Source organism: Microtus oregoni, unplaced genomic scaffold (assembly GCF_018167655.1).
Source record: "Microtus oregoni isolate MIOR12 unplaced genomic scaffold, Mior012 000020F_ref0000438, whole genome shotgun sequence".
Lineage (NCBI taxonomy): Eukaryota > Metazoa > Chordata > Mammalia > Rodentia > Cricetidae > Microtus > Microtus oregoni.
In genome coordinates, this window is record NW_024543079.1 from 35,798,194 (window position 1) to 35,821,924 (window position 23,731).

Here is a 23,731-nt window from a genome sequence, read left to right on the forward strand (position 1 = left end):
TCTGTGCCCCAGCATGGGAGAAGGGCGGTGCTCAGAAAGTAGGAGGAGCGGGCGGATAATATTGGTAATATTGACATCTCTTAGCACACTGGAGATGGTAAGCATTTAAGACACTGGTCTCTACCTGAGTATTACAAGACATTATTTTTCTCACCTGACAAGTGTAGACGGATGTTTCCTGACCTGATCGCCCAGTCCCAGAGAGTAAATATGAATTATAAACGCTCAGCCGATGGCTCAGGCTTGTTACTAGCTAACTCTTACACTTAACTCATATTTCTATTTATGCTTTGCCGTGTGGCTCATGGCTTGCTACCTCATTTTTTACACATCTTGCTTGATCAGTGGCTGGCTGGCGTCTCCTCTGACTCTGCACTTCTTCCCATCATTCCAGTTTGGTTGTCCCTCTTATAATTTCTGCCTGGCTACAAGCCAATCGGTGTTTCAGTGAACCAATTGGAGTGACAAATCTTTACAGTGTACAGCAGATAGAGGGTAAATGGGTTGCTAGAACCCCCAAGCTTGTACTGTCTACTTTCACGGTCTTCACTGGGGGCTTGTCCTCTTCGCTGCCCCGTGACTGGCAGCATCTTGTTCAAGGTTGAGAACAAGAGCTCCTGCCTACAGTCTTCCAACATTAACTGGCCCAGAACCACACCTCCCCTGAGATCTCACACATGCCCTTAGTGACCAGACTCTGGCATGAAAAACTGCCAAAGTAGGTGGGATGAATTTAGGAAGGGAGCCCCAAAATTCTGCCAGCCAAATTCAGCCTTCCACCTTATTTAGTACTGCTATCTTAGTCGGGGTTTCTATTGCCAAGAATTCATGACCACAGCAACTCTTAGAAAGGAAAACATTTAACTGGGACTGGCTTTCAATTCAGAGGTTTAGTCCATTATCATCACGGCGAGAACCATGGTAGCACACAGGTAGACCTGGTGCTGGAGAGGTAGCTGAGAGTTCTACATCTGGCTAGAGCTTCTAAAACCTCAAGGCCCATTCCTAGTGACACACTTCCTCCAAAACGGCCACACTCCAACAAGGCCACACCTCCTAATAGTGCTACTCCCTATGAACCTATCGGGGTCACTTTCCACCACACACCCACAAACTAAAAATGGGGGAAGTCAAAATAATTTTTTATGGAAATGTGTGAACATTACCATCTAATATCTTCAATTTTGCCTCTTGATTCACAAAACCTAAATTTATTCCCTTGACCTTTACAGGAAAAGCCTACTGATTTAGCCTGAGGAGAGCATAAGGGAATCATTGATTGCTTCCTGGGAGAACGACCTGGACCAGAACAGGGTCTGGCAAGCAGGTCTGGTGACCTGGGCTGTCACCGTTCACCACGCTCACTGGAAAGTGACATTTGTAAGCTCCAATCTTTGGAGACTATCTCACAACCCAGTGTCCTAACAACTGTCAGTGAACCTGACAGGAAGCCTAAACATTGCCTGAAAGCAACTTAGTAAACCTAAAGGCGGAGACGAAGGTTCTGGACCCGGACCAGTGAGCTACCTCCTAGTATATCCTGCCTGTTTCCATGCTACATTCCTCTCCATCTTCCTTGATGCATCCCTATCTGTCTTCCATAATGCATCCTTCTCCATCCCTCTCCAGTCTGAAGATGTTAAGTCCTTTCTAAGACTGATCTGTGTTTTCTTCCCAACTCTTTCCTCTTTTTCTGTGTCTTTAAGCTCAATGTGTTGATGTCCATTTCAGAGTGGAATGCCCCAAAGACAAGACATTTTATTTCTAAGATCTCAAGGAACATCTCATGGTCACCCTGGTGGACAAGATTCTGGTTTTTGTGAATTCCACCCACACGGGGGGATCTAGGTGCCCCCTGACACCCTAACTGGCCAGCATTTTCTAACCAGCAGCAAACACCTAGGTAAGGTCACCGAATAATTCACGCATTTGATATTTACTGAGCGCCTACTATGTAGGTGAGAATAACACAGTTTACAAATGGCTGGAGAGTGGCTCAGCTCAGCAGTTAAGAGCACTGGCTGCTCTTCCAGAGGTCTTGAGTTCAATTCCCAGCCACCACATGGTGGCTCACAACCATCTACAATGGGATCTGCTGCCCTCTTCTGGCCTGTAGATACAGCACTCATCCATAAAATAAATCAAAAAAAAAATTTTTTTAAGGAATTTACAAGAAGAAAATAAAAGCAAAAACTTCAGCCTCCATGGAATTCTTGTTCTACAGCATATAGGGGATATGTAATGAACTAAACCAAACCTATGGTAGGTTGCATAGAAATAGGCAAAGAGAACATAACAGGAAGAGGTAGGGATGGGGCCTACGCCCTAGAACATGGGGAAGTTCTCAGCAGATGGCAATGTGCAGGAAAAGGCCTAGAGACATCCAGGAAGTGAACCAAGAGAGTCACCTAAAAGAGGCACCAGCAGGCAGAGGAGACAGATGGTGGCAAAAAGTCATAACTTGCTAGGATACATGGTATATCCAGAGATCACCAAGGATGCCATATCCTGTGGCATCTGTAACAGTCAAGAAATGAGGATGGCTCTGCCAGGCAGTTCAGGCACAAGGCATGAAGGGATGGCTCTGAGGGTGTTCCAGAGATGAGGCCCACTTTCCAGGGGCCACACATGCCCACAGCTACCTCCTCAGCCACCTCCCCAGCCCTGCCAGAAGCCCTTTAATCCCTTGGGGAAGTTTTTTGTTTGATTTAGTTTTCACCAAAGACAACATTTCCAACTTAAAGTAGCATCCTGTGAAGTGCTTTCTAAGACCCTTCCCTCTGAACTGGGCTGAACCTCTGAACTGTAGGTGAGTCACCCCAATTAAATAATGTCGTCCTTTATAAGAGTTGTTGTGGTCGTGGTTCTCTTCACAGCAATTGAAACCCTAACTAAGACAGGGATTGGGTATTGCTGTGATAGAATGAATGGACTATTTTTTTTTTTTGGAGGAATCTGGACTTTGGTACTTTGGGTTAGGAAAGCAGTAGGTGCTTTAAGCACTGCTTAATGGGCCATAGTAATAGGAGCATGGAAGACAGTGGAGCTGAGTGTGATTTGATGAACTGTGGGGGGCCCAGCTCAGTAAGTTTCAGAGGAGAAAAATGTTAGTATTGTCTAGAGGTCATTCTTGTGAGTTTTTGGTGAAGAATGTGGCTGTTTTTGCTCTTTTCTGAAGAGTCTATCTGAACTTAAAGTGAAGAGTTTTAGATTAATTCCATTGGCAGAGGAAATCTCAAAACAGCCTCGTATAGACTCTGCCCTGTGGTTATTAGAGGCCACTCTTACAAAGATTTACAATGAGAAGGAGCAAGCTGAGCAATGAAAAATACAAAATGTACAATTGAGGAGAAAAAGGGGCACCAGGAAGTGGAATGGGGCTAAGTCCTGTGTTAAGGAGATAAACAGATTAAGAAATGGAATAAAGGGAGTGGTGACTTCAGGGCAAGATCCCACCCAGCTAAGCTTCCAACTTGAAAAGGAATTTAAAAAAATTAAAAGCAGGGTGTGATGATGCACACCTTTAATCCCAGCACTGGGAAGGCAGAGGCAGGGGGATCCCTGAGTCTGAGGCCAGCCTGGTCTACAGATTCAATTTCAGGACAGCCAAGCTTAGGCAATGAAGGAAACCATCAAAAATAGAAAGTTGGTTAAGATGCAATTGAACAAGGGGCCATGTTCCAGTCCCAGTAAGCAGCAGAACTTGGTCACATAGTTCTGGAGTGAAGGATAGAAGTAAGGGGCTATGGAATTTGCTTCCATGACTAAGGAAAGCTGCTGAGGCCAGGCATGTGTCTGGGGTGTCCCTGAATGGAAGCCTAGAAGCTGTGAAGGTGAAGCCTGTATTGCTTTGGAGACCCCAAGGTGTTGGAGATGCCAGAGCCATGGATACCTGACAAGGGGAGTTGCTAACAGGGAGTAGAACCAGCCCAAGAGAAAGAAGTGTGCTGCAGTCAACAAAGCTGAAAGGAGTTGAAGATCTAAGAGCGTTTTGCCATTGGACATGGAAGTGCAAGTTTGGAGTTTGCCCAACCGGTTTTCAGTCTTGCTTCCAAAATGTATGAAGGGAGCATAGTGAATAAATACTGTACATGTGTATGTGACAGTATACGCTGGAGGCATGTGATAGGGTCTTTTATTTTAATTTTATAGGGGATTACAGTTAAGAGATTTCATGAATCTCAGAAGAGACTTTGAACTTAGGATTTTAAAGCATGGTTGAGACTGTAATAGGCTATGGGGACTTTGAAATTGGACTAGATGCATTTTGACTTATGATATTGTTATAAGCTTATGGGGGCCAAAGAGTGGAACGTGGTAGTCTGAATGCAACTGGCCCCCATAAGCTCAAAGGGAGTGACACTATTAGGAGGTTTGCCTTGTTGGAGTAGGTATGACCTTGTTGGAGGAAGTGTGTCACTGTGAGGGTGGTCTTAAATATGCTCAAGCCACACCCATTCTTTCAGACCACTTCCTGTTTCCCGAGGGTCAAGACAGAGGAACCCTCAGCTTCTTCTCCAGCACCATGTCTGCCTGCTGTCAAGTCCCATGATGATAACGGACTCTGAACTGTAAGTGAGCCATTTAAACATTTTCCTTTCTAAGACTTGCTGTGGTCATGACATCACCTAAGGAAAACGAGTGCATGCAAACGTGTATGGACGAGAGCTGGGGGAAAGGTGACTCGGGAGGTAAAGAGCACTGGCTACTCTTTCAAAGGACTGAGCTTCTGTCCCCAGCACCCATATGACAGCTCACAACCATCCGTACATTCCAGTTCCAGGGAATCTGACACTCTCTTCTGGTCTCTGCAGGTAGCAGACTTGGTGTACACACATACGTGCAGGCAAAACACCCACACACCTGAAACAATCTTTTCAGTATACAAACCACAGGCACACACATAGCTGACTATAATGCTCTCATAATTTACTTAAGAAGCCAAGCTCAAAAAAAAATACATACTGTTGTTCCAAATATGGAAATTTCAAGACCAGCAAAAAATAAAAACCATAGTCTGGTCCTTTGGGGAAGAGCGAGATGCTTGTGTTTGAGAAGTCAAGTGAGTGTTTACAACACTCGCAAGCTGGAGCCTCATGTCCTCAAAACTGAGGTACTGGGATGTTGTTGCTAAAACCCTTTCCCTGGGAAGATGTAAATAGCGTTCTCCATCTAAGGTCCCCAAGACAAACCAGTTCTACTCTGGGGAACCACTGAGTTCATTAGGTTTACAGAGCAATGGTAATGGTCTGGTGTGTGGGGGACCTGAAAACTGTCACCCCAAAGGGCTGCATCCAGACTGGATGATGGCTTCCTCATGACTGCATAGATCAAGTTCCCTCCTTCTCCATCTATTTCCATTTACTTCCTGAGAGCTCCCCCTGACCCCAGCCACAAGGCTGCGTGTGATTAGGGCAGAATTTCCTACCGTTGGTTGGGAGAAGCAGCGGGATGCTTAGGGTGGACAGTTTGGCTCAGCAGAGTCCTGTATATCAGAAGCAGAACCTAGTGGGCCAGGGTGTAGTAATTAGGGGCAGTGGGGCTGCATCCCCAGCACCCCGGCAGCCTGGCTAGCTTATGCTCCGAAATAACAACACACAAAATGTATTCATTTAAACACTGCTTGGCCCTTTAGCTCTAGCCCTTACTGGCTAATTCTGATATCCCGATCAACCCATTTCTAATAAACTGTAGCACCGGTCTTACCGGGAAGATTCTAGCCTATGTCCATCCTGGGTTGGAGCTTCGTCACGTGTGTCTGCCTGGGAGCTGGGCATGGCGTCTCTCTCAGGCGTCTGCTCCCGAGAGGAGAGCTGTGGAGTCTGAGCTCACTTCCTCTTCCTCCTAGCGTTCTGTTCTGTTTACTCCTCCCACCTATCTTCTAACCAATGAGGGCCAAGCAGTTTCTTTTTATTTAACCAATGACCTTCCTCCATCACCAGGGGATGGTTGTTGTAAAGCAAGGCCACCTCTCATGAGCTTCTTCTCTCACATGCCTGCCTCCCCTTCAAACTTCTACCATGAGCTGAAGTGGCACGAGGTGGCATCAGAGTCTGGAGTGACATGAAGTGGCACCAGAGCCTGAACAGATCCTGGCACCTGGTCTGTCTTTTCAGCCTTGAGAACTGTGCACCAAAACACATTCTTATCCTTATAAACAACCCAGTTTATGGGACTCTGTTATGGAAGTTCATGAAATGGGCTTTGGCAGTTGTCTAGGTAAAATTAACTGTCATCCCCTGGGGTGGGACAGGGGGAGTCTCATTGAATTGTCTAACAGATTGATCGTGGGGATGTCTGCAGAGGACTGTCCTGATAGACTTTAATTAACCGATTGATATAACTGATGCACCGTAGGCAGCACCATCCCTAGGCAGGCGGTCCTTGGCTATATAAGCAGATCCGCACAAGCCTGTGAGGAGGCCAGCGAGAGAGCCAGAAAGCAGCTTTCCTCCGTCCTTTCTGCTTTGGGTTCCCGCCCTGACTTCCTTTAATGAGGAACTGGGACCTAAGAGTGTGAGTCAAACGAACCTCCAGCAGCCCCGCCCCATGAAGCTGCGGTGCTGGAGCCACAGAGTGGAACTAGAGCTGTGCTGGGCCGGTTTTAGCTGGTTAACTGAATAGCGTGCAACACTGTGCACCCCCATGGCCTGTTCATTACATTTGTATTCTGAGTGATTTCTATAAAACATGTATACTTTGGACTGGCTCCTAACTTGGGTCCAGTGATGTCGAACACCCTACACAAAGTGGGTCTCCTACTTACAGACAGGCACCAAGGGACAAATAAAACTAAAAATCTTTTTTAATGGATTTTTTTTTAAATGAAATGAGCAAAATTAAAACTAAGATGCCATGTGTCTTGAGAATGGCAGCCCTTTGGTCTGATTAGGATATAAAATGGTCCCCCAAAGGCGCAAGACCTCTCTGCTCTGTCTCTCTGTCTCTGACTCTCTCTCTCTTTTCCTCCTTTCTCCCCTCCTCCCTCCCTTTCTTTTTCAGATACTTCCCGCCATAATGCTTCACCACAGGCCCCAATGTGTCCACGGGGCCCTGAGCGGAAGCATTCTAGGCTGGGACCCAAGAAAAACCTTTCCTGTTTATGAGCTGACCAGATTATTTTGTCACAGTAGTGGAGAGTTGACTAACACATCCTTGGGAGGGTTAATGACTGGGAGAGGCACAAAAAACACTTTTGTTTCTTGATGTTACACAATGAGGTTCAAATTTTTAAAACACAGCACTTGTGATCTGTGTATTGTAGTGCAATCTGTAGAGGTAGAATAAGGTAGAAAAGACCAGTGATTAGATTGGCTTATCTGGTCATTTACTTAGAGCACTGTTTGTATTGCCTAAGCCAAGACTGACTTCACTTGCTACTAGAACAGAGTGACCTGGAGGAATAGCTGAAACAATGGCTCATTGCCCTTAACAACCCGCTCACCGCCTCAAGTCTATAAAATCTTGCTTGCTTGCCAGCGCCACCTTGTGGCTTTAGAGTATAAAATGAGACTACAAACTAGATCAGGCATCAAAGCCCAGTGACATCTCCTCACTTCCACCCACTGCTGTCATAGTGCTTATTCCAGAAAGACTCCTGAAACAGTTACAATGAGAACGCCCCCTAAAGGCTCAGATGTTTGAACACTAGGTGGCGCTGTTTGGGGAGCTTTCAGATGTTGGCCTCATTGGAGGAGGTGTGTCACTGGAGGCAGCTCTGAGATACTCCAATGCCCTCTCCACTTTTTGCTGTGGTTGAGGATGTGAGCCTTCAGCTTCCTGCTCCAGCACCACGCCTGCCTGCCACCGTCCCTCCCCACCAAGATGGAACAGTAAGTCAAAGTGAACCCTGCCTTCTTTTTTTGGTTTTTCGAGACAGGGTTTCTCTGTGGTTTTGGAGCCTGTCCTGGAACTAGCTCTTGTAGACCAAGCTGGTCTCGAACTCACAGAGCTGGGATTAAAGGCGTGCGCCACCACCGCCCGGCGAACCCTGCCTTCTATAAGCTGCCTTTGGCCCAGTGTATTCTCACAGTCACAGAAAAAGAACTAATCACAACTGCATTTCAGTAAATAAGTTTACTTTTTAGTGAAACCTTATTTTGTCCCCATGGTGTAGCCAGATTTAATGGGACACATAAATATATACCTAATACTTATTCCTCACACCTGTGTCATTTGCACTAACACCTATCGGCATTGTGTGCACAACTCTGACAGCTAGCTTCACTGAAGCAGTTAGCTAAAGTCACATTGTTATTGATTTAGTAAATGCATATATTTTTTCTCCAGATGGGGTTTCTCTGTGTAGGTCTGGCTGTTCTGGAACTCGCTCTGTAACCGAGGCTGATCTCAAACTCAGGGAGATCCACCTTGATGTGGATCTTTGTCCAATAAACAGCAGGAAGCAGTTTGGAGAAAACTACGCCCATATTCCCAAATGTTGTTTATAAATGTTTGTTTACATATAAAGGGGGATATGATAAAGAGATTTGCTTTGGTATGGATCTTGGTCTATTGATGCAAATTTAGGGCCAATCTTGTTATATGTATATTTCTGCTCTTGATTAAGGTTTTGTGATTGTGTAGTTCATTTTAAAATGTAATGTATAATTAAGAAATATAGGTTAATAGTCATCTATAACAGTCAAGCTTGTAGTCATGTTAGTTAGATTTTCTAGGTATACAGAGATATATTTCAGTTAGATAGGTATTCTTCAAATCTTTCAGAGACCTTCAGAATATGGTCTGAATGTTAATTGTTTTAATGTTAATCTTAAATGTTTTAAGAACTTAGGACTTTTCATGACAATGAGACACATATGCTCCTGGCAGCACCAATCTACTTCAAGAGAAATATGAGCATCAAAGAGGCTCCTTATGGTGTTGGCTAGCCATTTGGGAAAGAAACTGCTCTTGCCTGGACTGCTTGATGAACTGGACATGCAGGACCCACAGAGAAATGACTGCTGAACTTGCCTGAAGGTGAGACCATCCTTTGGCGTTCCTGCTTCATGAAAGTCTGCGCGACATTCCGCAGGGCACAGAAGAAAGTGACTGACAAACTGCCAATATAGACGGGACTGTCTTTGAAATTTCCTGCTTCATGGGAAGTCTGCTGGATACTATGGGCCTGCAGGCTGAACATGGATGCCCCAACGATACAGAAGTTTGGGTGACTGACCAGGCAGCAAGATGTCTCTGTCAATTCTAGAGTTTTGGAAGTTGTTTACAATGTACTTCCTGTTTACTTAGGTAATATTATATCTTTCTGCAGTCTTTGATGGAGTTGAAGAACAGACAGAAATAATACAGTTTTCCTTAGTTATGATAAAAGATAACGTAGATATAAATATTGTAACTGTAATTATTGCTTAATACCTGTTTTGTTATATTCAATTTTACTATGTAAAAGATAAAGCCTTTTTTTATTTAAACAGAAAAGGGGAGTTGATGTGGATTCCCCTCTGTATGCTGTGAATTCCATTGGTGAATAAAGAAACTGCCTTGGCCTGTTGATAGGGCAGAACTTAGGTAGGTGGGGAAAACTAAACTGAATGCTGGGAGAAAGGAGGCAGAGTGAGAGAAGAAGCCATATAGCCCTGCCAGAGACAGACCTCGGAACTTTGCCAGTAAGCCACTGCCTTGTGGCGATACACTGATTAATAGTAATGAGTTAAATTAATATGTAAGAGTTAGTCAATAAGAAGCTAGAGCTAATGGTCCAAGCAGTGATTTAAATAATATAGTTTCTGTGTGATTATTTCGGGGCTGAGCAACCGGGAACACCACCACCTGCCTCTGCCTCCCGAGCACTGGGATTAAAGACGTGTGCCACCACCACCCAGTCGCAAATGCATTTCTTGAAGTATAATTAGAATTTCTCAGCTCAGAGTCTGGCATAATAAATGAAACAACTAAATTTCTTCTCAATGAACCAAAAAAAAAAAATGGTTGAACAAATGAACAAAAGAAAATCCCTCGTTAGGGACCGACGGTGCCTCTTTTCATTGTCAGTGGAAAGTCCATAGCAATGTAGGAAGAGCTACAACTACAATAAAATGTATTTGTTCAGTATTAATTAAGGGGAGGGGTATCCCGCGACGACTTGTTTGGGTCATTCTTTTGAATTCAGAAAGGCTCAAAGAATCCAAATACAAATTCTCTCAATGCAGCAAGGGCTGTGTTCCCATATGGCCAGAGGGTGGCACCAGAGGTCAGGACTTGGTCCATGGCTTGTCCTTTCTTCTGTGAGCAGGGGAGCCCCAACTGCTGGTGTGGGCACAGGGGGATGGAGGATGCTCCAGGGGAGAAACAGAAGGTGACGCTTACCTGTGGAGAGGAGAGGACAAGGACAGCAGGAGGACATCAGGAGACTGGGACGTCAGGATAACGGGGCCTGCATTAGGGCGTGGGGCACACAGGTGGAGGGTCACCATAGCAGAGGCGGGGCCACCACCCCTCTCATTCTGTCATGAGGGAATTCCCCAGGGAGGCTGGAGAGCTTGCAGTTTGGGTAAGGAAGTGACCTCTTGTCAGCTTTTACTGGTCCATTGCCCAAGACAACCAAGAGAACAGAGTTGTGGGAAAGAGAGGGGTCTCAGGAATCTAAGAAGGAAAACCTGATACAGGAGGCCCAAGAGGGCTGTCACCAGCACTGGGGGGGGGGGGGGTGTCTCCAGGTTGACATCATTTTTGCATGGTGTCCCCATTCCCTTACCAATCCTGCAAACTTTGTTACCCTGCACTGTTCCAGATGTTTCGGGCACTGTTTCAGATGCACTGGATACGCAGTGGTGAACATGGAACTACCGCAGTGAGGAGGAGCTGGACAGGCAACTACACAAATAAACTAACACCAAAAACCAAAAGGGGGAAAGAAAAGCTGTGAAGAAAAAGCCAAGGGAGGGGACAGAGTGGGTAACCAGGAAAAGGGATGCTCAGGGTAGCGTCCCCCAAAAGTGTCTGAGTAGAAATCTAGAAGCAGCAAGGCGGGGTATGGAATTCCAGGTAGAGAGCAGCCAGGACAAGGAGGACACAGCAGGTGGATCTTCAGACATCTCACTGGTGCCTGCAAGCATCACCCTGGCTCTGCCACCGGAAACCAGGGAAGCTGGACTGGCCACCCTGGCTATGTGGCCAATGGGCTAAAAGAGGAGGTTACAGAGGAACACCACTTAGCTGACTGCTGCCGCCATTCAAGACAGAAAATACTGGAAAGCGGGGAATTTGATGAGACTCGTCTGTGGTGATTCAGAGGCTGGGGAGTGGACAGTGACGTGGGTGTTCTCCTGAAGTCAAAGGACGGCAGTACCACTCACTCAAACAGAGAAGCATGAAGGCATGACAGGGGGAGTTCTGCTTGGGTCCAGCTATGTCCGTGGAGAGAGGGTGTAGACAGCACCGCATGTCTGTGGAGTTTGCTTCCTTGGCTTTATTCTGGTGAGTGAGCACAGCCCTTCTCCTCCTGCTGTATGGTGTGGTCCAGGACTGAATTATGCTGACTGGTTTTAGGAGAAGAGACCAAGGGAAGCAATAGGCAGAGGAAAAATCCCAACCCCAGAGCCATTTACAACTGGTCAGGACATACCACAAGAGAAATCCAACCCAAACTCGTAAGCAAAGGACAGCTACCTGCCCATGCAGCTAGACAAGACACTGAAGTCACTCACAAGCATGAAGACAGTGTGGTGACGTGGCCTTGACCTGGGTGTACAGACGGCTGTGTGATCCCATGTGGCACCACACCCTGGGACAGAGGTAGCAGTAGATACAAGGCAAAAAGTAGGGGTGAGATGAAGAGAGAACCTCGAATCCAACAGGCCCAAACCACACGTACACCGAACCTGTAAAATAAAGCGTCCAACACTTTGCTTTCCTTGAGAGCAGATGTGGGTGTTGCTTATATCAGCAACAACAAGCACTAGAATAAAGGGACGTAATATGGCTTTATCCACCTACCTCCACTCAGTTGTATGGGACAGGGCAGTGACCAACCTCTTTGTCTAGTATTAAATATACAGCATGAGGTTAAATGTCATGGTCACCTTAGCAGGACACTTCCTGCTTTTTCCCCTATACAACTGGGAAAGGGGCTCAATAAACAGGTGGACCCAGAGAAAATCCAGCCCCTGCCACTCTGCCATTAAGTTGGAAAAAAATGTTAATTAGACAGGGGAACTAGCAGCATTAGACAGGTGAACTAGCCAGGCGAACTAGCCAGCAGCCTGCCTTATACTACACCTAGAAGAGCCCCCTTTTTCCCATCCCAAGAAACCCAAGCAAAATGCAGTTATTACTACAGCTTGGATTTAGACCATCCTTTAAAGGCCAATGGGATAAGACTTGGTCTGGGCACTACTGAGACCTTTAAGAGACAGGGCCTTCTGGGAGGGATCCAGATCATTGTGGGTGTGCTCTGGAAGGGCCTATCAGGACCCTGGCCCCTTCATTTCCCAGCCACCATGAGATGGACAGTCCTCTACCTCGTGCTTTTACCATGACCTACTAGCTGGACGCAAGAGAGGCCAAAACCATGGGCCAAGATAAATGGTCCCTTGATTTAAGTTAATTATCTCAAGCAGTTTGTCTCAACAACAAAAGCTAACCCAGAGACTTCAATCCAAGATACTTCACTCCTCCCCTATGCTCTAGGCAGCTGCCATCAAATCAAAAGTAAACGTCATTCAGACGTGACATAAGAGCAATGACAGAGACAATGACTGCAGAGTACCCCAGTCCCCTGTGGAATGAGTGTGAGACTCCCACAAAGTGGCAGCTGAAAACCTTAACTCTGGGGTTCCCAGTGCCTATGACACAAGACACCATGCTACTAAGGGCACAGACTCCAGGATACAGACACAGACGGCAGGAAAGAACTCTCCGCAAGTGAACTTCCAGGCAATGGAAATCACACGGCAGCAACGGTGTGGGTGTTGACCGAAGTGTCGCACACTAGACAGAACCCGGATGCCACTTCCACTTTCAGAAACTTGGTCAACATGTGGGAAGTTCCCCCCGCTCCTGTTAGAGGTAGCTGTCTCCTTCTGAAGGGTTTTTCTGTTCCTTGTCCATAGCGGAGGAAACCCAGGTTCTCAGAAGGGCTTCTGCAGGGCTACCTTTCTGAGAATTTTGGTTTCCTCTGCTATGAACCCTTGCTTCCCTCATACAGCTGCAGATACAGAGGCTGAGGAGGTGACAAGCAACACACTGAATACAACAATAACCTATTTTATGAGCTCAGGGTCAGTCCTTTTTACCAAGCCACCTGTGGGCTGTGTGATAGATTGAATGAGAAATGTCCCCTACAGACTCAAGCATTTGGTTCCCAGGCTATTTGGGGATGTTTGGGAGGTATGGCCTTGCTAGGGAAGTCTGTCACTGGGATCCAGCTTTGCGGTTTCTTTTATTTTGTTTATGGGGTGTTTTGCCTGCATGTATGTCTATATACCATGTGCATGCAGTGCTTGCAGAAGCCAGAAGAGGGTGCTGGATCCCCCACAACTGCAGTTGTTACAGATGGTTGAGTCACCACGTAGGCACTAGAGATTGAACTGGAGTCCTCTGAGAGAGCAGCCAGTGCTCTTAGCCGGTGACCATCTCTCCAGCCACCCCAAACCTGGCTTCCAAGTTTCACAGCTATTTACCATTCTCCGTTCACTCTGGCTTTTTCACTCTGTTCACTCTTTGCTTCTGGCTTGCAGTTTAAGATGTGAGTCCTCGGTGTCTGCTCCGGCTGCCATGTCTGCTGACTCCTGCTGCCTCCACCACCAACCACTCTTTCCCTCCAGAACTCTAAGCCCATTAAACCCTTCCTTCTATAATCTGCTTTGATCATGGTATTTTAGCAGTGAATTCGGGGTGTGAGTCCTCCCTTTACCTGCCCTCAAGATGTTGTCAGTCCTCTCTGCTGCATGAAAGAAACAAGCTGGGCCAACACGCCCATGTTTGGGGTTAGGAGGGCAAGAAAGACACCTTCGAATACAGCTTGTTTTAAACTGAGGCACACCTAAAGTACAGAAATCTTCAGTGCACAGCGTGGTGCATTTAACCCACATATAAATGCTATCAGCTCTGGGCACCCATCCCCATCTCTCACTGCTGATACTGTAGATTCATTTTGCAAGTTCTTGAATTTGTAATAAAAACAAAGTACCTACTGCAGAACCTTGTGCCTACATCCTTGCATTCGGTGTTGTTGAGATTAATCCACTGTTTGGCAAGCAGCCCTTTGTTTTATTCTTCCACTGTGTAATAATCTGCTGTGTTCACATAGCATGCACCAGTTCACTCTCCTGTCGGGGTACACGCTGGCCATTTCCGGTCTCTAGCAATTATGAATTCATCGCTTCAGTGGGCATCCGTACTTTTATTTCTCTTGGGTAGAAACCAGGAGTGAAAGGCTGGCAGGCATTTGGCCAGTCGTAGCAGGATCTGCCTTACAGACTTCGGGTCCACAGCTTCAGATTATTTTGGTGTGGCAGCCTCATTTTCTCAAGTACAACCTGAAAGGTAGTCTGGGCTATGGTGTAGGCAGACTTCACTGCCCACCTGAGACAAGTACACTAGCTTTAAAGCTCTGCTTACCTGCAGAAATAAACCATCCTTTCCAACCAGGGCTGGCATCCACTGTACCAAGAAGCCGTGTGCTGGGCTGGAGAGATGGTTTAGAGGTTAAAAGCACCACTGCTCTCTTCCAGAGGGCTCAGGTTCAATTCCCAGCACCCACATGGTAGGTAGCTTGCAAACATATGGAACTCCAGTTCCAGGAGACCTGGCATCCTCTTCCAGACTGTGGGCACCAGGTGTGAACATACACTCATGTAGGCAGCATATACACACACATAAAAAGTTTAAAAAAATGCTAGGTGGGTGTGCCTAGCATTTATGATTGCTACCCTGCCAGTATGTGATTGGTGTTGATGCTGAATGTTCCCTGTCTCTCTATCTGTCTGTCTGTCTCTCTCTCTCTCTCTCTCTCTCTCTCTCTCTCTCTCTCTCACACACACACACACACACACACACACACACACACACACACACACACCTAAAGGTCCCCAACAGGCAGTCACCAAATAAACATTTGATCCTCCTTCCCCCATGAAGTTCTTTACAACTCTGACACCCGGTAATTAATTACTTCCCTCCTGCTTTAAGTCAAGTGGCTGCTTTTGTGTTTGTCACTGCAGCCGGTGGAGAAATCCAGGGACCATGGAAGTTAGCCAGAATTCCCCAACACAAGTTCATAGAACGTAAAGGTGGCTTCCGACAAAGGAACCTGGGCTACAGAGAAGGCAGCCGGCAGTGACCAAAGGAGGCCCCACGTTACATTGTTTGAGTTCTGTTACAAAAGACATCTGATACATATTGTTAGTTTAAAGCCTGACTTAGACTCACTGCCCTGCATGCAGCCAGCAGTGAACTCATCAGACCCCGGCATGGAGCCACAAGTGGGATATCCCTCCATAGAATTCACCTTCATTGAATACGGCCTGTTGTCCAACCAAGCTTCCAGAAGGTCTCAAGTGGTCAGAACCAGGCCCATCCTAAGGAAGTGGGCACTTGACAGGGAGAAGTGTGTATTCAGGAGGAGCTCAAGGAACAGAAGGTGTAAAGGGGCATCTCGTCAACAAACCTGAACACCGTCCCTTTTAGGAGCACAGCCATGATGCTTGCCCCAACAATCAGCAGAGACAAGATTAAACGAATGTGCACACAGAGGCTCTGAACCGAGGAGAGAGGCTGGGAACACAGGAAGGGTCACTTCTTTTATTATCCCAAAATGCAAAGTATTGAAGGCACTTGCAATAACATGGAGGGGGCGGGGAAAGGGAGGAGCAGGAAGCCAAATCCACCTGATTATTACCCAGCCTGGAGAAAAAGAAAAGCTACAGGGCCAGGTCTGAAGCCGGCCCACTGTCCTCTACAAAAGATAAAATTTCATTCTAGAGACAATTAGGCAATTACGAGTACATGAGCAAGGGAAAGGACTAGCAGTCACGAGTTAGTGGTTCTTTAAGGAACACATTTGGCAGTGAGGACACCCTCAGGGCCCCTGCTGGAAGAGGTCTCGGTACATCTCGATGAGACGAGCGGCCTCTCGCTGGCCAGAGAGCAGAGCACCATGGGTGGTGGAGTAGTACTTGCGGTGCGTGGCCTCACCGGAGAACAGCACCTGCATGGGCTAAGTGGGAGGAAGTGGAGGTGAGGGTGCAGAAGCAGCAGAGGCAGTAGGCTCCCTGGCTGCCCTGGAACCCCTATTCTTACAAGGCAGACACGAGTAAGCACGATGCAGGTATCCTCCACAGGATGAAGACTCACCCACCCACCTCGCCACCTTCCCAATCCTTCCCCATACACTCATGCCTCAGTTCCTTCTGTCCTAAGGCTGTGAGCAGTCCTAGCTGTACAGTCCCAAAGGCTCCATTTTCCTCTTAAGAATAGCCCTCCTAAGCCTTTATTTTCTTATCAGTCAAAACAGATTTATACCACCTACTTCTGAGGCCAGCTGTAAAGATTAAACTATGAGTGTAAGCACTTAGAATCTGGAAGAGTGTAAACAGCAAAGTCAGGTGGTGATTTAACAAACCTTCATGGATCCCCTACTAGGGTCCAGGGACTGTTCTGGGCACTTGGATGAGAAAAGGTGACCAGGCTGCTGCTTTGTGGAGCTTCCATGCTGGTGGGGAAGCCAGACACGAAACCCAGTTACTAAACAGTGTCGTATGTGATGATAGGTGTTTGGTGGGGTGATAAAAGCCCAGAAAAGAGGTTCAATGTCTGGGAGACCCCCACAAAGCCTCCTGGAGGACTGGACCTTGGCACTGCTTCTCAAAGGATGCTGGGTGAGTAAACAGGCGAAAGGGAAGTCAGCCAGAGGGAAAAGTCACCACACCGAAGACAGTGAGTTCTCTGGATTAGCCCAGGCTCAATCTCAAAAAAGCAGGTATCTCAGTGAGTCCAAAGATGGTTCAGCTTCTTGCACACCAAACTCGAATGTAAATTTCTCTAAGAATGCAGTGTTGAATCCTCCAAGTCTAGACCAAGAGCATGCACCCCTAACGAGCTCCCAGGTGAGCTGTTCCCACCAATAAGGAGCTCGGGGAGGCTGTTAAACGGAAAGACGGATGGGCTGTGACCAAGCACAAGCTGCCCACTACCATGCTCACCCACTTTCTCTTCTCTCCTTAGTTAAGCCCTGGTTCTTCTGGTTAATGTTTCTTTGCTTACCTGTTTGTTTGTTTTGCTCAAAACATATAGCCCGGTTGGCCTGAACTCCTACCTGCCTCTACCTCCTGGGTGCTGGGATTAAAGGCGTGCACCACCACTCCCAGCTCAAGTCCTAGTTCTTAACTGGTTCCAAAGTCATTCAAAACAAAAATGACGTGGCTCGGCCTCTGTCAGCAATGTGTAATCATGTAACTACATTCTAGTCAATAAGCTTCAGATGTACTGCTGTCTCAGCTCCAAGAAGTCCCCTTTCTGGTCCGTGGACTTTCCTTCCTGCTATCAGTCGAAGACATAAGAACCATTGTTCCTGCAGCCCTCTTAGACCAAGGTGACTGACCACGGCCGCCAGGTGTTCACGATGTTTGGTCCTCCCTCTAGCCTATAGATTGTCGTTCAAATTCTGCTTTGCTTTGTTTCTGTCACAGCCAGAGGTCTCCTTTGTAGGACAATGCCCTCTCTGAGAACAGCTAGGCAGACACACCTTAGCTGACAGAAATCGCCATGGGTGACTCCAAAGAACTGCTTTAAATATAACTGCGGCACTTTAACATTTAATGTATGTGCACACTTAGTGGACAGAGTTTACCACTGGGAGCGTATCTCAATGTTTAACAGTGCACGCACACCATCGGGCAGAATGGAAATCAGAACAACCTGCAAGAAACAATTCTCTCCTCCATCTTTTCCATGAGTCCTGGGACTGAACTCAAGTCAGTCACCAGGCTTGGCAGTGGACTCCCTTGCCCACCAAGCCATCTTTCTGGCCTCAGATTTATGATCTTCTTGGCGTAGAGTTGGCCCAATTTGGGGGAGGGCAGTATTCTTAATTTTTACTTTGCTTTAAGACAGGGTCTATGTTCTCTCAGACTCGCCTTGACCTATGTAGCCAAGGGTAGCTTCACATCTCTGATCCTCCCTCTCTACTTCTCCAGTGCTATAGAATTATGGGTATGCACCACGACACAGGGTTTCTGAGGTGCCGGGGATAGTACCTAGGGCTTCAGACACACCAGGCAAGTATTCTACCGGCTGAGCTACAGCCCCAATTTTGTCCTCTAAAACATAATAAGGAAATATTGCACTGCTGTCAACAGAGCATTTGTGCTACATAACCCAATGTGGGAACCATTACGCACATGAGGCTGTTGAATTTAAAATGTAAGTATTACAACCAAGGAACCAAAACTTTAATTTATTAATTTAAATTCTCCTTAATTAATTCAATCTAACTGTGGCTGAAGGCTTCTTGTCTAGCACAGCAAGCAACGATTTATGCTCAAAAAGTATTAATTTTCTATATGATTCTACTTTTTTCTTCCAGATGTTAAGTGTCTGATAACTCATTTTCTCTTTCACTATGGGAGTCACCCCCACCGCTCTTCACCATGGCACCCTCACACGACCCCAAGCCTTCTCCCTGGGACTAGACACATGCAAAATACCCCTTACAAGGCCTGTCCTCACCATTCACAGCCCACTCACCGCTGTCTTGGAGCTCTCTGTGTAGGGTAGGGGCTTGGCCAACTTCTCCACATCTGCCCCACTGGAGCCCACCTGTGTGTATGAATAGGAACCTCGGAAGTATGGGTTGCTGCCCCAGGATGAGCGCAGGATACGTCGAGGTTTTGGTATATTGGGGTTCCCTGTTGGGAAGTCAGAAAAGCCAAGACAAGGGAGAATAAGGAAGGTACTCCAAGACAGACAATCTACCTCCCTCCTGGGCTCCAGCCAGGAAGTAGGCATAAAAGATTGCGAAAAATGAGGGGGACCGGGCTCAAACTGTATTCCTAACTCATTACTTCCTGGTGACCCCCAGAAAACAAACATTACTTATCTCAAGGCCTTGGTTTTCCTACTTTAAAGTATTTGGGGGGTGGGGAGGTGCCTCAGTGGTATATCTCATGGTTAGCACTCATGAAGCCCTAGGATCGATTCCCAGCAGCATTTAAATCAATTTTAGATACTCATATTTTCCTTTCTTCCTAATATCATGGGCTCCTGGGAGGTTCTCCTGCAACAGCGGGCAGGAAATAACCAACTAAAGCAACCAAAGACGCTGGGCATGACAGCATTTGACCATGGTTCCAGCACTCAGGAGGCCAAGACAAGACGATCTTGAATTCAAAGCCTAGTCAGCTACAGCCCAATGACTACTTTGGGCTAGCCTGGGCTACACAATAGCCAGCCTGGGCATTACAAAAAGAAAAAAAGAAAAAGAAAAACCCTGTCTCAAAAAAAAAAATCACTCTATCAGAGAAAAACAAATCTATCTCTGAACAAGATGTTATGCAACAGGAAGTAGCCATCTCATGGTGACGGCAACACACATCCTTTTCACCATGAAGCCCTTAGTGAAAAGAGTCATCACTCTGAGTCATTCAAACTCCAAACTGGGAGTGACAGCAACTGAGGTGACAGCCTAAACATGGATCCCAATAGGACAGCCCCTTTAGTACCCCTGCTACAGACCTAGGGGTTGAGAAAGCAGCCAAGCCCCAGGGAGCAGCATGGATACAGGACCCACCTGTGAACTGTCGCAACATCTCTGTGCAGATCTCAGCCACAGCCTCATCATCGCACTTCTCCATGACGAGAGCCTCCTCCCCACAGATCCAGCCACTCAGCACGTGGCCATAGCGCTCTGGTGGGTACAGGACATCGAAGCCACAGATCTTGCGGTACCACAGCTCAGGTGGGTAAGTGAGAGTACAGCTTTCTGCCTCATCCTCCCACACAAACTGCAGGCTGTTGCACTCCGGGCCCCAGAAGGGCTCCTCGAATTCAAGGAAGATCTTGTCGGTGGTACCGATGCCCAGGCGGTGGATGGCAGCCACCTTCTCCGTGGGCAGACACGGCCTAAAGAAACTGGTGTACTGTCGCTTGAGCACGCCCAGTGAAACCGTCACAATCACGTGGTCCGCTGGGATCACCTCACAATCCTCGCACTCCACGACCACCGGCCACTGCTCATCCTCGTCCCACCTCCCCTGCTGGGGACTCTCTCCACTCTGGCCACCCTCCCCAGTGTCGTGATTGTGGTCACCCTCACCACAGGGCTGGATCTCAGGACCCCGGGGGCGAGCTGAAGCCTGGTCCCAGTGGATGCAGCGGACAGGTTTCCCCAGCTGGATGACATGTGGGGGGATTCCCTCAGCCAGCAGCTCCACAACTCGCATGAAGCCCGAGGGGATGATGTGATGGGCGCCAGGGATCTCCGTCCATTCTCCAAAGGCGCTCAGGGACACCTCATCTATGCTGTGGGAACTGCTCTCACAGCTTTCCACCTGCGGAAAGACCCAGAGAGAAGCCAGGTGATGGCAGGGCTGGGCCAGAGAGCGAGAGCTCTGAGCAGCACGGCCCTCTGGACCCAGGCTCCCCCAGAACTGGTCTTTATCACTCTGGCATCTAAACTCCGCAGCAAAGATACCTTCAGGTACTGCTGGATCATGGCGAGCTTCAGGCGCTTGGTGGCCTCTGTGTCGTCAGGGTCATCCCTGATGCGATTGCGCACCTTCTCCCGGGTGAACACCCCGACGCTGTTCTGACTCTCAGCATTGACTGGTTTACCATGCCGGAAGAACTCCTGGGTCAAGTTATAGACCTGCCAGAGAGAGTCCCGGAGACTGAGCACTCTGACCAACCTCCACAGCAAACAGGGCCCAACTAGAGAGCCACCTGCTCCCAGGTGTCCCTGGTGCAACTGTGGCTTCGGCATGAAACTGAGCAGCGCACCTGCCCCAGTCAGCCAGCTCCTCACCTCCAGGCCTGTAAGAGGTGCAATGGACCCATGGCTTTCCTAGGGACCCTTACTAGAACAAACTGCAAACATCTGGGACCTGTAGAACCTGGAAGAAGAAGCTGCCTCTTCGTGGGCTGTGTGCATGTCTGCAAGGGCCCCACATTCCCCTGGAGAATTTGGTCTGCACACGTTACCTTTTCCAAGAACCAAGTGTAGAAAACTCACCCCCTACAGATACGCCCCCTGCTCAGATCTGTAAGAATCCCTTCATTTCGTCTGACGTACACGAAGTTAGAGGGAAGAGAGTAGCACAGAAGGGAGCATCTCCGGAGGCTCCGGGATCCAAGAGACAGAAACCACCTGGCAGCCATTTCTCAGCCAAAACACCAACCCACTCCTTATCCACAGTGACCGTCAGTCCCTTGAAGCAGGGTCCTTCTGCCTCCCCTACAAGCCTGTCCCATAATCCCCCATCTCCCACAAACGCTGGACAAGTCTACTCCTACACAGGCCCCAGCATTCACTCAACCTGCATGTATGGGCTCCACACCCAGATGTATTAAGGAAAAGGAAGTCCTCAGCCCTGCCCATACCCCAGCTGAGGAGACACTCCAAGGGGATTTCTACATAGCACTGATAACAAGGAACCCAGGAGTGCTAAGGTCAACCCAGGCAACTCCGACTCATTAGGAGACACAGCACTGGCCATGAGAGGTGAGAACACTACAGGCACAGGGATCTGCACACTCAAAGACGGAGGTGAGGCCGTCAAGAAACCTGAAAAGGTTGTGGGGTGAAGAGGCAACAAGGAGAAGAGTGTAAGAAATAAATGGCCTTAGAAAGGGAGGCAGGCACCAAGGAGGAGGGCAGCAGGATCCCCACCCTCTGCTGTCATTTCTGGGGCTATAGCAAATGCGAGCTTCTCAGCTGTGACCCCTCGTGGCCAGGATGACTAGTGGTTAGCTCCCTCCTTAAAGAGCATCTGGATTTGGCCAGAATGCATTCATGGGAGAAAGGTCTGCTCTGCACTGCAGCCCCAACACAAGCTGTGGGGCCACAACAGGGTTCCTCCAACCAGCACTGTTCACGGGAGAAAGCCTCCACAAGAGACAGGCGCGTAAAGATGCCTCTGCAGCACAAATTACAGGGAAGAATATGGGTGAAACTGTCAACTTGTCCTGCCCACAATCACAAGACACTGGATGGCCAGCAGTAGGTGGAGTCTCAGCAAACTCCTCCTGCACGATTACTACCAAGAACTTGAGCTGGGGACGCTCCTCCTCCTCCTCCTCCCTCGGTTTTCCCCTAACAGATGAGCAACATGGTAACTAATATTCAGCTAATGGTCACCGGAGACCACAAAGTCCAGCTCAGAAGTAGCAAATGTCACCATCACTAACGAGGTATAGGTCTACCATGTGGGTACAGTATCCTCCCACACGTAAAAGGAGGGTACCGGACGGGGCAGGCTTTGGACCACTACACCAATACTTAAGTGCTTTTCATTGGGATTCCAATCCCTGTAACACTGGGTAGTAGGTACAGCCATGTACATTTTACAGATGAGAAAACTGGGGATCTGAGAGGCCCTATACCTTAAGGGCTCAATATTCTACGTGTAAGGCTGGAGATATAGCTCAGTGGGAAAGCACTTGCCTATCATAGGCAAGACCCTGGGCTCGATCCCCAGCACTGAGAAAGGAAAAAACAAAGACAGGGATGGCTCGGTGAGTAAAGAACTTCAGCATGAGGAGCCGAGTTCGAATCCCCAGCATGCGTCGATTCCTGAGAGGTCAGAGCCAGGCAGATCCTGGGGGTTCACCCGCCAGTTGTTCCAACTGAAACTGTGAGTTTCACGTTCACTGAGAGACTCTGTCTCAAAATGCAAGGTAGAGAGCAATAGAGGAAGACACCCAACAACACTGACTCTGACCTACGCGCACACACGTACACCATCTAAATGTACACACATGAATGGCCCTTCAGAGTCATTGTTGCTAGTAACGCCACCCTCAGGCACAGTTTCACACGCTTTGTTCAGAAAGGTCGCCACCACTAACTAAAAGCCACACAAGGAAATCCTGACCTCTCCCTCTTCCTTCAGTCCCTAAACAGCACGGCAGTTTAACAACCACTGTATCCATTTTATTTTCCACAGCTGCCACTCTTGGTGTTCAGAAGTGAAACTGACCAACAGGAAGCAGAACAAGTCAGGACCACTGAGAGTCATTGTCAGAAGGTATCCACATAGCCAGGCATGGTGGCACACATCTGTAACTCCAGCACTTGGTATCCACATAGTCAGGCAGGGCTGTACACATCTGTAACTCCAGCACTTGGTATCTATATAGCCAGGCATGGCTGTACACATCTGTAACTCCAGTACTTGGTATCCACATAGCCAGGCATGGTGGCACACATCTGTAACTCCAGCACTTGGTATCTATATAGCCAGGCATGGCTGTACGCATCTGTAACTCTAGTACCCAAAAGGTGGGGGAAAAAAAGAATCAGGACTCTTAAGGCCAGCCTTGGCTATATAGCAAGTTTAAGGCCAGGTTGAGCTGTATGGGATCTATTTTTTAAAATTTAAAAAATAAAAACATAAGTATTCATGCTTAAAGCACTTACAATAGCCAAGAACCAGTGTGTAGACCAGCGAAGGCCACTTAGAAGCATCCAGGTTACTATCTGATCATTGGTAGTCTACACTTTGTGAGTGGAAATGAACTACAGAGCTACACTCACGTCACTGTTGGTGCACAC

At 47.7% G+C, this 23,731-nt stretch overlaps 1 protein-coding gene across 2 annotated transcripts in view; it reads right to left on the minus strand.

Annotated features, from left to right (window-relative positions):
- Positions 1-15,745: 15,745 nt before the first annotated feature.
- Positions 15,746-23,731, minus strand: part of Smox (spermine oxidase) — a 34,644-nt gene continuing 26,658 nt past the window's right edge. Inside the window, exons 4-8 of one of the 2 annotated variants that reach the window (XM_041671035.1) lie at positions 20,654-20,827; positions 19,751-20,510; positions 18,709-18,869; positions 16,586-16,675; positions 15,746-16,180 (exon numbers count right to left, since the gene is read on the minus strand). In XM_041671035.1, coding sequence (XP_041526969.1) covers positions 16,043-16,180; positions 16,586-16,675; positions 18,709-18,869; positions 19,751-20,510; positions 20,654-20,827 — 1,323 coding nt within the window. In that variant the 3' untranslated portion in view covers positions 15,746-16,042. The remainder of the gene's footprint in view (positions 16,181-16,585; positions 16,676-18,708; positions 18,870-19,750; positions 20,511-20,653; positions 20,828-23,731) is intronic. The other variant, XM_041671034.1, reaches the window with a different exon arrangement.